The sequence below is a fragment of the Mirounga angustirostris genome, unplaced genomic scaffold (assembly GCF_029215605.1).
Source record: "Mirounga angustirostris isolate CCGP_5_RB_7025 unplaced genomic scaffold, mMirAng1.0.hap1 SCAF_4, whole genome shotgun sequence".
NCBI lineage: Eukaryota > Metazoa > Chordata > Mammalia > Carnivora > Phocidae > Mirounga > Mirounga angustirostris.
The window spans coordinates 106,884,003-106,900,018 of record NW_026991712.1 but is presented as its reverse complement, the minus strand read 5'-3'; the positions used below and the strand labels follow the sequence as shown (position 1 = coordinate 106,900,018).

Sequence of the window (16,016 nt, the reverse complement as noted above, 5' to 3'; positions counted from 1 at the left end):
AGGTGTATGTGGATCAGGTTGATGAAGACATAGTGGCAGTAACAAGACATTCACCCAGCATTCATCAGTCTGTTGTGTCTGTGTCTAGAACTGCTTTCAGGAATCCTAAGACTTCATTTTACAGCAAGGAAGTGCCTCAAATGTGCATCCCTGGTAATGCAACTTAAAAATGTTATTGTGATTATAACACAGTGCAAGTGTGGCTGTGGTTGAGAAAAAGAATTCGAAATTTTGCACTACTTGGGGCACATGGCTGACTCAGTTGGTAGAGCATGTGACTCTTGATCTCAGAGTTATGAGTTCAAGCCCCATGTTGGGTGTAGAGCTTACTTTAAAGAAAGGAAGAAAAGGAAGAAAGAAAGAAATTAAGACTGTGATCACGACCTGAGCCAAAGGCAGACACTCAACCAGGCACTCCGAGATGTGTTTTTATAATTGTCAAAGAAGAGCTGTGGAGACACTATAATTGCTATATGTTCACAAAAGAGAGAAATTACTGAGTATTTAGAAAAGGCTTCTCAAGGGAGGTGGAACTTTAGTTCTTGAAAGATGTAAAAAAAAAAAAAAATTCATATTAATAGGTGTTAGTAAGACTATTTGGGGACCAGTGAAAATATCTATTTGGTTGAAATAGTGGAGTGACAGAAGGCTAGGAAGGTAATTGAGAAGGGATTATGAAAAGCCTTAAATATTACACTGTTTTCCACTTTGGTTTATATATGGGTATGTATGTACATGCACATACACAAATCCACACTTAGACACACTGCAAATATACATGTGTATACACATATAAACACATGAATATACATATATATTTCCTGGATATAAAAGAAATACATGTTTGTTTTATGCAAAGTAGAAAATAGGGAATGAATTAAGAGGAAAATAAAACTACTTTACCACTCAAAAAATGTTAATATTTGAGAATATTTCCATAACAGGAATTGTTCCAAGTAGTAAAAATGTAAGTTACCCCGGGCGCTTGGGTGGCTCAGATGGTTAAGCGTCTGCCCTCGGCTCAGGTCATGATCTCAGGGTCCTGGGATCGAGTCCCGCATCGGGCTCCCTGCTCCTTGGGAGCCTGCTTCTCCCTCTGCCCCTCTCTCTCTCTGTCTCTCATGAATGAATAAATAAAATCTTTAAAAAAAAAAAATGTAAGTTACCCCAAATTAATTTCCCATGGTCCTGGGATTGAGCCCTGTCTCAGGCTCCCTGCTCAGTGGGGAGCCTGCTTCTCCCTCTTCTCTCCGCTCATGCTTTCTTTCATTATCTCTGTCTCTCTCCCAAATAAAGAAATAAAATCTTTAAAATAAATAAATAGGGGCGCCTGGGTGGCTCAGTCGTTAAGCGTCTGCCTTCAGCTTAGGTCATGATCCCAGGGTCCTGGGATCGAGCCCCATGTCGGGCTCCCTGCTCCACGGGGAGCCTGCTTCTCCCTCTGCTCTCCCCCTGCTTGTGTTCCCTCTCTCGCTGTGACTCTCTCTGTCAAATAAATAAATAAAATCTTTAAAAAAAATAAAAAAATAAAAATAAAATAAAATAAAATAAATAAATAAAAACACGTCCCTAAATCATATCCTTATTATTGCTAGATTTTTTTTCTAGATTTGTGTATTTTATTTCCTTCCTTATTGTTATATATATTATAGCAAAACATTCTCCTGTGCATATAGCAACTGTCCAAGTCTGGCAATTAATTGAGGGGATGAAGATTCCCATAAAAATCATCATATTCTATGTTGGTTACTAGTTATTAAATATGTATTACTCCAGTTTTTAAAGATTATCAACTTGAATAGTTTTAAGGTTAAATGTTTATTAGTTATTTTTAACTGCTTGCAAGTGTATAGTCAGTAATCTTGTCTGATTGTTGCTAATGTACATACACAATTTCACATGGTTGCAATCAGTGTGAACAATATATCTCAGGTTTTGTTTTGGTCATTGGTCATTATTAAAACATTTCCATTTTGTCACAAAATTGTGGTTTTCATTATGTTAAATATTTCATATTTTATTATGTTAGTATTCCATCTTTAATATTCTTTAGTATGTTTGGGGCGCCTAGGTGGCTCAGTCGTTAAGCGTCTGCTTTCAGCTCAGGTCATGATCCCAGGGTCCTGGGATTGAGCCCCGCATCAGGCTCCCTGCTCCGCAGGTAGCCTACTTCTCCCTCTCCCTCCGCTTGCCACTCTGCCTACTTGTGCTCTCTCTCTCTATCTCTCTGTCAAATAAATAAATAAAATTTTTAAAAAATATATATATATTATTTAGTATGTTTAACAGTGAATATACACTAGGAATAATTCTTTTCTTTTGAACAATTTCTTAGTAATTATTTCAAGGAGTAGAATTTCTGGATCAAAAGGTACTGTTACTTATTGTCAGATTAATGGCTTTGTAAATAACTTAAATAATAAAATTCAAGTTTTATATATCCTTTGACTCAGCAATTCTGCCTCTAGGTGTATCTCTGAGAAACTCTCATATGTTCCATTAGAAGACAGGCACAAGAATATATCTGGTATATTCACACAATGGAATACTATTTGGCATTTGAAACAAATAAGTTGCAGCTTATGTAGCAGTGTGAACAAATCTAAAAAATACAGTGTTGTTTAATAGAAAGCAAGTTGCAGAAATTATATATATATAATTTGAATCCACTTTAATAAAACTTGGAAATACGGAAAATAATATATGTTGTTTTGAGAAACAGACATATGTAGTAAAAATGCACAGGATCTATGAACACCAAACTGCAGGTAATGGTTACCTCTGAAGAAAGGGTACACATTTGTAATGTTTTCCTTAGCTAGGAAATAGGATCTGGCTTTTTTAAATTTTTCCCTACTTTTTGTATTTCTGAAATTTTTCATTTTTTTTGTAAGTCTTTCAAGGGATTTATTTTCTCTCTGCTTAAAATTAGGAAGGTTATATGTATATTGTTCCTAAGAGCTAAGCCATTATTACTTGATAAGATCTTTTTCAAATAGATGTTTGTTAATTTATGATTTTAACAAAAGCATTTGCGTGAAAAATGCATCTTGGGTAGAATCATCTACTCATACTGATACTTCATATTCAACTTTAAGTTTAATTAATTAATTAGGTTGAATTAGCAATTCCTAATTTCAGATGGTTTAATGTGAAATTTGGTTAATATTTTTATGTATTCCTAGGCAAAATTGAAGAAGTAGTTCTTGAAGCTAGAACTGTTGAGAGAAATACAAAACCTTATCAGAAGGATGAGAATTCAATCAATGGAATGCCAAATATCACAGTAGAAATTAGAGAACATATTCAGGTATTTGGGACTCTCATCTTACTACTGTTTAACATCTTACGGACATTAGAATTATTGATTGAATGGTTTTATACAATTTTTTTCAAGCTTAGTGAAAGTAAAATTGTTAAACAAGCTGGAGTTGCCACAAAAGGACCCAATGAGTATATTCAAGAAATAGAATTTGAAAACTTGTCTCCAGGAAGTGTTATTATATTCAGGTATGTTGGAGTTCAAACTGTTGACTTTGCTTGTAAAATAGATTACATATTCTGTTAATTTTGAATAAATCATTCCTATAAAGTAACCATTTTTTAATTAACATTTTCAGAGTTAGTCTTGATCCACATGCACAAGTCAGTGTTGGAATTCTTCGAAATCATCTGACACAGTTCAGTCCTCACTTTAAATCTGGGAGCCTTGCTGTTGACAACTCAGATCCTATATTAAAAATTCCTTTTGCTTTGTAAGTATGCCTTAGTTTATGGAGATTTGCCACTTTAATAACTGATAAGTTACCACAAGCCTGATTTAAGCAGTTTTAAGTTTCCTCTGTATCCTTGCTACTCAGATGGTGGTCCAAGGATCAATAGTCATATCAGCATCATCTGTTGTTAACATTTTGTCCTATTGCTTTATCATTTGTATGTGTGCTTGCATGTGCACTCTCTCACACTCTTGCACTCTCTATATGTAGCTATAGATACAGGCAAACACACACATACATCTGTATACACACACACATGCACACAATTTTTATGAACTATCCGAGACTAAGTTGCATACACTATATTCCTTCCACATCAATTTTTTAAATATTTATTTTTTTGAAGTAGGCTCCACACCCAATGTGGGGCCTAAACTCATGACTCTTGAGGTCAAGAGTCACATGTTCTTTGCACTGAGCCAGCCAGGTGCCCCTAAGCTAAATTTTTTGGTTTTGTTCATTGGCTATATATTAATTCAGTGAAATATCATTTTTTACTGACCCATTTTTTGATTGTGTTCAATTTTTTGTTTTTATAAGAGCTTTTCTCATAAGGATATTAATTCTTAACTCAAACTATTAGAAAAATATTTGCATTCTAAAAATACCTGTGATGAAGCAGTTTTATGTTTCTGTGGAATGCTTATAAAATGCATATCCGGGCGCCTGGGTGGCTCAGTTGGTTAAGCGACTGCCTTCGGCTCAGGTCATGATCCTGGAGTCCCTGGATCGAGTCCCGCATCGGGCTCCCTGCTCAGCAGGGAGTCTGCTTCTCCCTCTGACCCTCCCCCCTCTCATGTGCTCTCTCTCTCATTCTCTCTCTCTCAAATAAATAAATAAAAAATCTTTAAAAAAAAAATGCATATTCATCCTCAGACCTACTCAGATTATCTTGGGGTAAGGCCAAGAAATCTGCATCTTAATAAGCTCTCCAAGTAATTCATATGCAAGTTCACTGGCTACATGTCAAAAAATATTTGCCTAGAATGGAGTTGGCATTGAGACTGCTGATTGATTTGATCAAACTTGACTCACAAACTGCGGATGAAGGAAGAGCCAGTCCCAGCTGTGAGGACAGAGTCTGGCAGAAACAGGGAACAACAAAGCACAGCCAACTATAATTTTCTCAGTTGAGACAGAACTAAAAGAGAAAGAAGAAAGTACATTCAAGAGGATATGTGTTCAGTTCTGTAGAATAAAATGACCTGAACAGCTAGAATTGTAAAAAAGTAGGGTTTTCATTGTGTGGTCAATTATACAGTCTCACTGCTACCTGGACAAAGGGGAAACCAAGGCCATGATAGATACCTCCTTCTGACTATTATCAAGAAGCATCTTCAATCTTGGTTTCTTGAATAACACAGCTAAAGGACAGTGCCACCTTAGGAGAGGAGAGAAGGGAAAGGAGAGAAATACATGATTTCTAAGGTGGTTGACTGTGACTTTTGATTATCCCTTTGCTGGTCCTTGACAAGTATTTTGATTTTAAGATAATTAGCATAAAAAGTTATTGATGTCCTCCTTAGGAGAATATAAAGAAGGGAAAAAAAGCCAAGCCCATCTAGAAAGATTGAAAAAGCAAATTTGTGAGAAAAAGGTTGTAGCAACCAAAAGATTTTTCCAGCACACTTCTAAGTAATAAAATTTAGCAATTGATTATTTTCTTGGCTTGAAAGAAATGTTACTTTCCAACTGAATTTTTAGCATGTTTTATCCTTTAATTATTATTTAAAACATCTATTACATATATATTTAATGCTGAGTTACTAAAACATACATTGCTAAGACATTTTATGGTTATGATTCAGATTTTCTTCTTTGTTGACAGCAAGTGAAATTTTACTGTATTTAACCAGTTCTTTTTATTTTCTACTTCTTAGCATTGCCTCAAAATTAACTTTGGCTGAACTGAATCAGGTACTTTACCGATGTGAAGCAGAAGAACAAGAAGATGGTGGAGGCTGTTATGACATACCAAACTGGTCATCTCTTAAATATGCGGGGCTTCAAGGTAAGCAAATACAAGGATAGTTAAGCTTTTGGGTTCTTTTTTTTTTTTTTTTTTTTAGGGTCATTTGGTATCTTCTTTATAGAATTAAAGTATGGGCTTAGAATTCAGCTGCTTGGGTTCAAATTGTGGCTCTGCCACCTCCTCATTCATTGACCTCCAACAAGTAATTTAACTTCTCTGTGCCCCAATTTCTGCCTCTATAAAATGTGAATAATACTGTCTCTTTCATAGGCTTTTTTGAAGACTAAATGAGAAAATTTATTTGGGCCCCAAATAGGACTAGGTTATAAATATAATACATTCATCTTCCTTTTTCATCTAATCGGAAACTTTGTCTCATTGCATATTTGTTTTATCCTACAAAGAGAACTTACAATAAAACATTATGCAATTAGAGTAGTTGTAAGGCAGGACATAGGATCTAAATATTTAATTATCAGTTTAACCCATCTGGTTGGAAATATTTTCTTGGATTTTTATCTAGGAAATTTGGTTTATCACACATGTATTCCTAGTTCATACAGTATTCCACGTCATGCCTCCTTTGCAACTCCTTATTTTCTTTGTCCACCTAACCCATCTTTAAGGATGAGTTCGATTCTTACATCTTCCACAAAGCACTTAAATAACACTTAGTTCATAGCTAGTACTTTTAATTGTTAGCTTTGAAACTCCACTAAGTAGATTGTACCTTGAGAAAGAAGAATGTTTGCCTTTTTTGCATTCTTTTTTTTAGCTTTTGTACTTTCTACAAAACCAAGTACACAAGAAGCTCTCAATAAATTTCTTCTATACTTTTGTACTTTTGGCATTTTTTTTCTAAGCAGTCTAATTTTCAACACAAAATGTTTTGTGCTGTGAGAAATAGAGAAATGTGTATGTTACCACTCATAGACAGCTGTTTACTCCATTTTCACCCCAAGCTGTTGAATTCCTTCTGCTCCCTGACTGAAAAGACCACACTTTTCTGAACTTCTTTTCTGGACTTTGTCTTTCTTAAAGTTACGTTCTAGTTCTTCACTAACTCTCTCCTGACTTATCTTCTCCTGATTTACTTTTTACTTTATATCAATCCCTTTTTTCTCTGACAGTTTAGTATTTCCAGCATTCCACTGGCTATTTCTAGCAGGCTCTTAATAGCAACATCCAATTAAGTCAGACTTAACTTCATTGACTTTCTCTCCTCTAAACAATACCCCTTCTCTCCTTCCCTACTTCTTATAATAATACATATTCAGTCATGTTGGAATCTAGGAATCTGTTTTTGGTTCTGTCCCTTTTATCTTTGGTACTTAATCAGTAATTGTGCCTGGATTTTTTTCTGTTCTCTGTGGTATACCATATCCTTTTATTTTCATAGTTAACACCCTATTCAAAGACTAAGTCCAGTCTGCAAAATCAAGTAATCAGTTTTCCAATTTCTTGTTACCTCTTCCACAGAACATTCTATCCCATTGATCAGATCTCTTTTCCTAAAATGCTGCTTTATCATATCACCATTATTCAACAAGTGAAACTTACATTTACCGAGCTTTATTAGCCTCCCCTGAAAATGCTAGAGCAAAAGTGGAGCATTATTGGGGTGCCTGGGTGGCTCAGTCATTAAGCGTCTGCCTTTGGCTCAGGTCATGATCCCAGTGTCCTGGGATCGAGCCCCGCATCGGGCTCCCTGCTCAGCGGGAAGCCTGCTTCTCCCTCTCCCACTCCCCCTGCTTGTGTTCCCTCTCTCTCGCTGTGTCTCTCTCTGTCAAATAAAAAAAAAAAAAAAAGTGGAGCATTATTTTATACAGTTTCCTAGTTTTTTTTATGTTTTAAGCTTTGTTTCCCAAAGAAGGATGTAAGCCCCTAAGAGAAAGAACTAAATCTTAAATTTACATATTTATTTTTATATTCTCAAGACATGCTAAATACACAGTAAAATTAAATCCTAAATATATAGGGGCGCCTGGGTGGCTCAGCCGTTAAGCGTCTGCCTTCGGCTCAGGTCATGATCCCAGGGTCCTGGGATCGAGCCCCGCATCGGGCTCCCTGCCCAGCCAGGAGCCTGCTTCTCCCTCTCCCACTCCCCCTGCTTGTGTTCCCTCTCTAGCTGTCTGTCTCTCTGTCAAATAAATAAAATAAAATCTTAAAAATAAATAAATAAATAAATCCTAAATATATAAATAAATTTAGTCAAAATGAACTTGGTGAGGCTATTAATATAATATTTTTAAGGTGGAAATTATTACATTATTGGGTAATGAAAGAAGTACTATTGTTCTGTCATTGAAATAACAAAAACTACTATGTATGCACAGAAATTCTAATGTTTCTGTTTGAGTATTACTTAAGGATATGCTCATATACCTCACCTTGGTAGCTTTAGTTCCAACTCCCTCTTGTTACATTTCAAAGATCCTTTCCAAAGCAGGCCTTATTATTATTATCACCAGAGATGCTCTTGCTCTCTCTGAAACCAGTCCTGTGATTGCCTGAATATTAATGATTCTGCCACTTTTCAACATGAGAAGATACAGACTTATCAATTTTCCCCCCGATGCCTTAGGGCAGGGAAACTATGCCAGTTAGTTGCCTTTGAATATTATAATATTAAAATTCAGAAGAACAAGACAAGTCTCAGAAGTTAGGAATCTTGGAAAGCTCTGCATAGCTCCTGCGACAGTAGTCTCCTTCAGTATGTCTTTATATCTCAGGTCAAGCCAGTGTTGCCACAGATATCTCCAACCATGGGAAGTGCCACTGTGGTCTTTGCAGCCCTTGTGTCTACCTCTATATGTGTTCACCCCACATCTTTAGAGACAGCAGTAGCCCAGGCTATGGGAACAAATTGCCTCTGCCAATAATAGCACGATATTTCTATGAATTTTCAGGATTAATGTCCGTCTTGGCAGAAATAAGACCAAAGAATGACTTGGGGCATCCCTTTTGTGATAATTTGAGATCTGGAGATTGGATGATTGACTATGTCAGTAACCGACTTATTTCACGATCCGGAACTATTGCTGAAGTAAGTAAAACTCTATTCTAGTTCACAAAACAAGGAAACAATAAAAACTATATTACTATGGTATATGTAAAATTAACAGTTTTGGGGCACCTGGGTGGCTTAGTCATTAAGCGTCTGCCTTCGGCTCAGGTCATGATCCCAGGGTTCTGGGATCGAGTCCCACATCAGGCTCCCTGCTCTCTCTTTCCCATTCCCCCTGCTTCTGTTCTGCTCTTGCTCTCTCGCTCTCTCTCTGTCAAATAAAGTCTTTAAATAAAATAACGGTTTTCTAACCTGAAATATGTTCCTCCCTTCTTCATCATCTTCCCATTCTAATAAATGGAAATCTGGTTGATAGATTACTAGATAGTAGAGCTGCATGTTTGGATTTACCTCTTAAAATGCACCTAGCCTGTAAACACACCAAATTAACTTTTAAAATTATTTTTATTACAGGTTGGTAAATGGTTGCAGGCTATGTTCTTCTACCTGAAGCAGATCCCACGTTATCTTATCCCATGTTACTTTGATGCTATATTAATCGGTGCATACACCACTCTTCTGGATATAGCATGGAAGCAGATGTCAAGGTATATCCAACAAAGCTTGAGTAAATAGGCATGTTTGTGTAGAAACTATATGCAGTCAGCTTATATATTCTTAAAAGACCAAAACATGAGGAATCGTCATAGATTCATAGAGTTGAAAAAGTTGTAAGTGGATAGTAAATGTATATGTATCCTTTTATCTGGAGCATACAAAAACAAACGTAAGTATTAAAATCTGTTCAGTAAAGCTAAAAACACATGTTCATGGGAAAATTTAATTGTTTCATATTATTTGCTTCTATTTATTCCTTGACTTGTTAACAGATATAATTTTTAGAATATGAATACACAGTTCTTTTTCTAATCTTTCATTAATTAAGAGAAAAATTATTCTGCTATCATTATGAATGAAATTTGCCTTTAATGATGAATTTCCCTAAAATGAAATTACAGATCAGAATGTACCACTGAAGAGCCACCAAACTGATTTGGGAATAATTTCAGAAAGAACAAAATTTCAGGGGTGCCTGGGTGGCTCAGTCAGTTAAGCGTCTGCCTTTGGCTCAGGTCATGATTCCCAAGTCCCAGGATCGAGCCCTGCATTGGGCTCCCTGTTCGGCGGGGAGTCTGCTTCTCCCTCTGCCCCTCACCCAGCTCATGTTCTCTCTCTCTCTCAAATAAATAAATAAAATCTTTGGGAAAAAAAGAAAAACAGAACTTCAGCCCTTCCATTTGTTGCACAACAGGCCTTGGACTTAAAGCCAGCCATAATACTGGGTGAAATGAAAGCAGTTCTGAAATCTAACCAAATTGAAAATGTTTTCAGCCAGTATTACCATTGTTACACATCTGGTAGAGAGCCTAGTTGAAGGAAAGAAACCAATTAAAATGAATTTTTGAAACAATGGTTACGCAAGATGAGTAAGTTCTAGAGATCTGCTGTGTAACACTGTGCCTGTAAATAACAGTATTACTGCTTTGTACAGTTAGAAATCTGTTAAGAGAGTAGATTTCAAATTAAGCATTCTTATCACAATAAAACTTTTTAAGTAAATAAATACTAAAATTTTTGTAGTTCTACAAATAATATTTTAAACTCAGTCACTTTGTTACAGCTTTGTTCAGAATGGGTCTACCTTTGTGAAACACCTTTCACTGGGATCAGTGCAGATGTGTGGAGTAGGAAAGTGCCCTTCTCTGCCACTTCTTTCACCTTCACTTATGGATGTACCATACAGGCTAAATGAGATCACAAAAGAAAAGGAGCAGTGTTGTGTGTCTTTAGCTGCAGGTAAGAAATTCCATAAATGCTAAATGTTAAAAAAAGGTTAAAATGTGTCAGTCAATATTATTCAAGGAGGAAAAGTTATGGGGAAATCACCATTTTTAAAAAAAGACTTGGGCGCCTGGGTGGCTCAGTTAGTTACGCGACTGCCTTCGGCTCAGGTCATGATCCTGGAGTCCCTGGATCGAGTCCCGCATCGGGCTCCCTGCTCAGCAGGGAGTCTGCTTCTCCCCCTGACCCTCCCCCCTCTCATGTGCTCTCTCTCATTCTCTCTTTCTCAAATAAATAAATAAAATCTTTAATAAATAAATAAATAAATAAATAATAAAAAAATAAAAAAAGACTCATGATGTTATCCAAGATTTTATGTGACTGCTTAGTAAAATTTTATATTCACTTGTAGAACTAATATTTGTGCTTACTATTTAATTAATGCTGTGCAACAGGCATTTATTTTTGTGTGTTTTTCATTGTGGCTGGTTAATCCTTCTGCATGTTTCTGTTTTTTTCCGACTGTTGACATTTTGTATTTTTTTATCAGATTTGTTTTACTACCTTTTTGTATTATACTTTTTTCCCAATTTAAAAAATTGGGAAATTACCAAGAGATAATGGGAAGATCCTCTACAAGTTACAAAACACAAAACAAATGTTAAATATTTTTTTTTATTATATGTCTAATTGCATTCAAATGCTTTCAGCTATATTTTTTGGCATCCTTTCCTGCAAGTAGTATTAAAACCTGAATTAAGTAACAAATCTAAGAACAGGCTTTTATTTTCTTTTTAATGCAACCTCAAGCTATTTATAGAAAGTGCTTAACATTTAAGGCCACTGAATTTAGAACTTTCCAAACTAAACTGAAAATTACCTAACTGCAGGATGAAAGTAATAGTATTTATGTGATTTCCTCTGTTTACCCTTAACTTTGCATCTACCCAGACCAAGAAAAAAGACTTAGTAAGACCTGACAACTAAAAAAGAAATTAACTTTTCATTTAGAATGATTATATGCTTTAATTACATAACCATGTTTTAGATTTTCATTCAACTATTTCATCTTCTCCTGATACTTACATTTCCCCTGTAAATCCATGCAGATGCTCATGAAACTGAACTAGGTCATTGTGGAAAAAAAATTGATGTGCAGAATTTGGTTTAAAGCCTACTGCTTTGAAGCCTATTACACAAAATAGTGATCTCAACATTTTTGATTATTCACTGCTATTGTTAAGCACTCCCAAAATAAATATACTGATATACTGATATTATAAATGATATATTGATAGAAGTTATGATACCCAGTATACTTATGATCAGGTACAGTATAAAACAAAAATAGAAACTATAAAGATAAATTGAGAAATATAAATAGAAGTTTTGATATTTTCTTCCAGTATCCCAAGGGAGTGTTCTGTACACTCCATACTAACAAAGTATAGAACCATACTCATATTTGCAGACAGGTTTTGGGGGGTTCATTTTAAAATGAATACCAAGGCCTTTGGTGATAGTAGGACAAAAAAAATTATAATTGTAAACTTGTATAATAAATGACAAGGTAGAAATCACTCACAAAATATATGATCTATAAGTCATATACTCTTAGAGGTCAAAAGTTAATGCAAACATTTCCACATATCAGTGCTAGAGATTTTATAGTTTTGACTTCGTAACAAAGACAGATTGTACTTTGGGACATACCAACTCAAAATCGCCCTTAAATCTACCTATACTTATATTTCATTCAAGGTGTTAGATGGGTTGAAGTACCAGGAAGTCTATGTGGCATAGAGTACTATATATGTTAACTGCTGTCCTCATCGTCATCAAAGTTATAATGATCAACCGTATATAAACCATATATCAATAATCAACCATGTGTAAATAATACACAAAGTGTTTAAGGAAATTTTATACCGTTATTTTGGAGATGATGCAGAAAGGAAGTGTCTAATGTTATCTTTAGTTCTGATCCTTCTTAGAAAATAATGTCTACTCCAAAAAAGGTAAAGACCCAATTAGCAGAAACTTAAACGGCCAAAATTTTCTTTTATCTTAGTCAAATTCTTTTCCCTCTCAATTTATCTTTTATAATTAGCCTTTTATTTCATTCATTAAATTTTTATATATATTATATACCAGTTACAATTGTCAGTGATAGATATACTTTGGTAAACAAGCCAGATAAGGTTTCTGTAACTGTGAATCTTATTTTCCACTAGGGAAGGACAGTTATTCATGCAACAAACCAGAAAACAAGCAAACAAGATAATGTTAGATTGTGTTAAATGCTTAGAAGATAGTTATGAATGAATACTGTGTACATTTTATTTAAGTCCTTAGTTTTCCCTTCCTGAGATATGTGTTATATTTTTGCTTTAGCATATTTCTTTTCTGAGTAGAATCCTAATTTCCTTTACTTTCCTACTGATTATTGGTTTTAGTACAAATAAGGATAACAGTGTATTCTTGACATGTTTTATAAGAAACTAAACTCAGTGTAGAAGTAAAATTTTAGATTTTATCCATCAATCACCCTATTTTATCTCGTGCCTAAAGGCTACAGTTACCTAGAATGTTCAAGTCATTTGGCACCTGAAATCCTTATTTTCTTTTGTAAAAACTGGCCAACAAACTGTAACACTTCTTTTTATTTATTTGAGAGAGTGTGAGCACAAGTAGGGAGAGGGGCAGAGGGAGAAGGAGAAACAGATGCCCTGCTGGGTAGGGAGCCTGATGCGGGGCCCAATCCCAGGACCCCAGGATTATGACCCGAGCCAAAGGCAGATGCTTAACTGAATGAGCCACCCAGGCACCCCTATAACACTTTTAAGTTGTTTTGAATTAATGGGAAATTTGGTATTAAAGACTCTAGATTGATAGATTAATAAACATGTTCAGTTATGTATCATTAAGATAATAATTTCATATTTAATTTGTTGCCTCTAATTGCAGGTAGAATCTTTTCAAATATATCATTAGTATTATATGGCACAGCTCTCTTTCTTGAGCTCTTCTACTCTCATATCTGGAGAGTGTACTTTATGCTTTAGTAAACTTTCCCACTTGCGTTACTAAAAATATATATATATCATTAATATTATATTAAATGTTTGTTTCTTTGTTAAATATTAGATCTCTGATTTCAACCCTTAATTTATCAAAAGAACGTTTATCTATGTTTAAAGACTCACATTCTAATCAATTTAGATAAGAATTCCTCTCTAGGCCTGCTTCTTAATCTCTTTGAGGTCACAGATTCCCTTAAGAATGTAATAAGAATAAAAAGACAAAAAGGAATAAGAATATGGGACCTCTGGGCGCCTAGGTGGCTCAGTTGGCTAAGCGCCTGCTTCTGCTCAGGTCCTGGTCCCTGGGATCGAGCCCTGCCTCTGGCCCCCTGCTCAGCAGAGAGCCTGCTTCTCCCTCTGCCCCTCCCCTCTTTCTGTGCTCTCTCTCTCTCTCAAAAATAAATAAAATCTTAAAAAAAAAAAAAAGAATATGGAACCTCATCACAGAAATGTTGACATACGTATAGTCACACATTTTGAAGACAATTTTAGAGGGTTTGCAGACTCCCCCATTCTTGTCCCCTTGACTTAGAGGAACTGGCCTGTAGTAATGGAGTTCATAGGCTTGTGTGTATTATTAAGATTAACATATTACTTTGTTGTTTTCTGTTAGGCTTACCTCATTTTTCTTCTGGTATTTTCCGCTGCTGGGGAAGGGATACTTTTATTGCACTGAGAGGTCTACTGCTGATTACTGGACGCTATTTAGAGGCCAGGTAGGAGATCTCTAAAAAGTTGCAATGCAAGTTTATATCTAAATGTTTTTCACATGCTCTTCAAACTTTCTTTCTTACCATCTACTCGTAACATTTGGGAGGTATGTTTTCCTTAAGTGTTTTTTTTTTTTTTACACGTTCATTTAATAAGATCATAGAATTTCAAAGGAGTGAATATCTTTGAAGTTATTATATTCTAGTCCTTCATGTTACAAGTCAGATTATCTTCAGCGTTTGCTAATTGATCTCAGTAAAAATAAAAAATGTGTAACCATGTTACTAACATCACTCACTAAAGAGTAAAATTTCTATGCCCAAATTAAGTCTAAGAACTTAGATGAACTTTTAGGTAAAATTTGAATTCTATCATTTTTTTCCTTCTATAATGAAGACTGAGTCCTGTAGAAAGAATTATAGTATCAGGTTTTCCTCTAAGTGTTGTGAGGCCTTGTAACCTCCAGTTGTGTCTTTTAGTCTTAAAATAATGTTTTCTTATGTCACAATAATACGAATGAAATTGTCAAAGGTAGAAGAGAGAAGCTGTACAGCAGTGCCACTCAAATCAACACAAATCAGTACCACAGATCAGCGGTGTCACCATCACCTGAGAACTTGCTAGAAATGCAAATTCTTGGTCCTTATGCTGGACCTCTGAATGTGGGGATGGAGAGGGTAGAGTAGCAGATGGAAATCTTCCACAAGGGCTCCAGGTGATCTTCAGCAGCCCAAGGCTAGCATTTGACAGCACTGCTCTACAAGTTAAAACTTTCAGCAGAAAAAGCATTTATGTGATACTTTGATGTCATTCAAAAAAACTGAAGTTTGCCTCTTCAAATGACAAAAGTTCTGGTTTTGGTCTTTTTAAAATTGAAAATTTCTTTTTTAAGTTGAAGATTTCTAAGTGGGCATCTGAAATGTATTACATTCTTCCCTATTACCTAATATAATAAGACCTTTTCTTATTCACTTAAGAGACCGTTGTGAGGCTGTAGAAATTTGGGAGGCTATTTGCTTTTTCCTTAAATGTTCCTAAATGACTATGATTAAGAAGTAGGAAATGGAACATCAGGATTCAGCACAGTGTAGTGGTTAAGTACTTGGGTTTGGGCCAGACTGCCAGGTTCTAATCCTGGTTCCAAACTACCAACTGACATTATTTATCCTCTTTGTACTCTATAAAATGGTGATAGTACTTACCTTACAGGGTTTTTCTAAGGATTTCTTTTTAAGATTTTATTTTTTGAGGGTGCCTGGGTGGCTCAGTCCGTTAAGAATCTGACTTCGGCTCAGGTCATGATCTCAGTGTCTGGGATCAAGCCCTGTGTAGGGCTTCATGCTCAGCAGGGAGTTTTCTTGTCCCTCTGCCACTCCCCCTGTTCATGCTCACTCACACGCGTGCGTGTGCTTTCTCTCTCAAATAAATAAATAAAATCTTTTAAAAAAAAGATTTTATTTTTTTAAGTAATCTCTTCACCCAACGTGGGGCTCGAACCTACAACTCTAAGATCAAGAGTCACATGCTCCACCAGCTGAGTCAGCCAGGCGTCCCTAGTGAGGATTAAATGAATGTCTAGAACAGTGTCTGTCACATGCTAAGCATTACATAAATATTAGTTTTTA

General features: G+C 35.5%; 1 protein-coding gene across 3 annotated transcripts in view; it reads left to right on the top strand.

The window, feature by feature from the left end:
- Positions 1-16,016, top strand: part of AGL (amylo-alpha-1, 6-glucosidase, 4-alpha-glucanotransferase) — an 81,114-nt gene that overhangs the window by 36,590 nt on the left and 28,508 nt on the right. For all 3 annotated transcript variants that reach the window (XM_045897114.3, XM_045897115.3, XM_045897113.3), the window contains exons 17-25: positions 3-153; positions 3,186-3,310; positions 3,398-3,510; positions 3,621-3,755; positions 5,657-5,787; positions 8,658-8,794; positions 9,230-9,363; positions 10,437-10,612; positions 14,294-14,396. In XM_045897114.3, the coding sequence (XP_045753070.1) occupies positions 3-153; positions 3,186-3,310; positions 3,398-3,510; positions 3,621-3,755; positions 5,657-5,787; positions 8,658-8,794; positions 9,230-9,363; positions 10,437-10,612; positions 14,294-14,396 (1,205 nt within the window). The remainder of the gene's footprint in view (positions 1-2; positions 154-3,185; positions 3,311-3,397; positions 3,511-3,620; positions 3,756-5,656; positions 5,788-8,657; positions 8,795-9,229; positions 9,364-10,436; positions 10,613-14,293; positions 14,397-16,016) is intronic.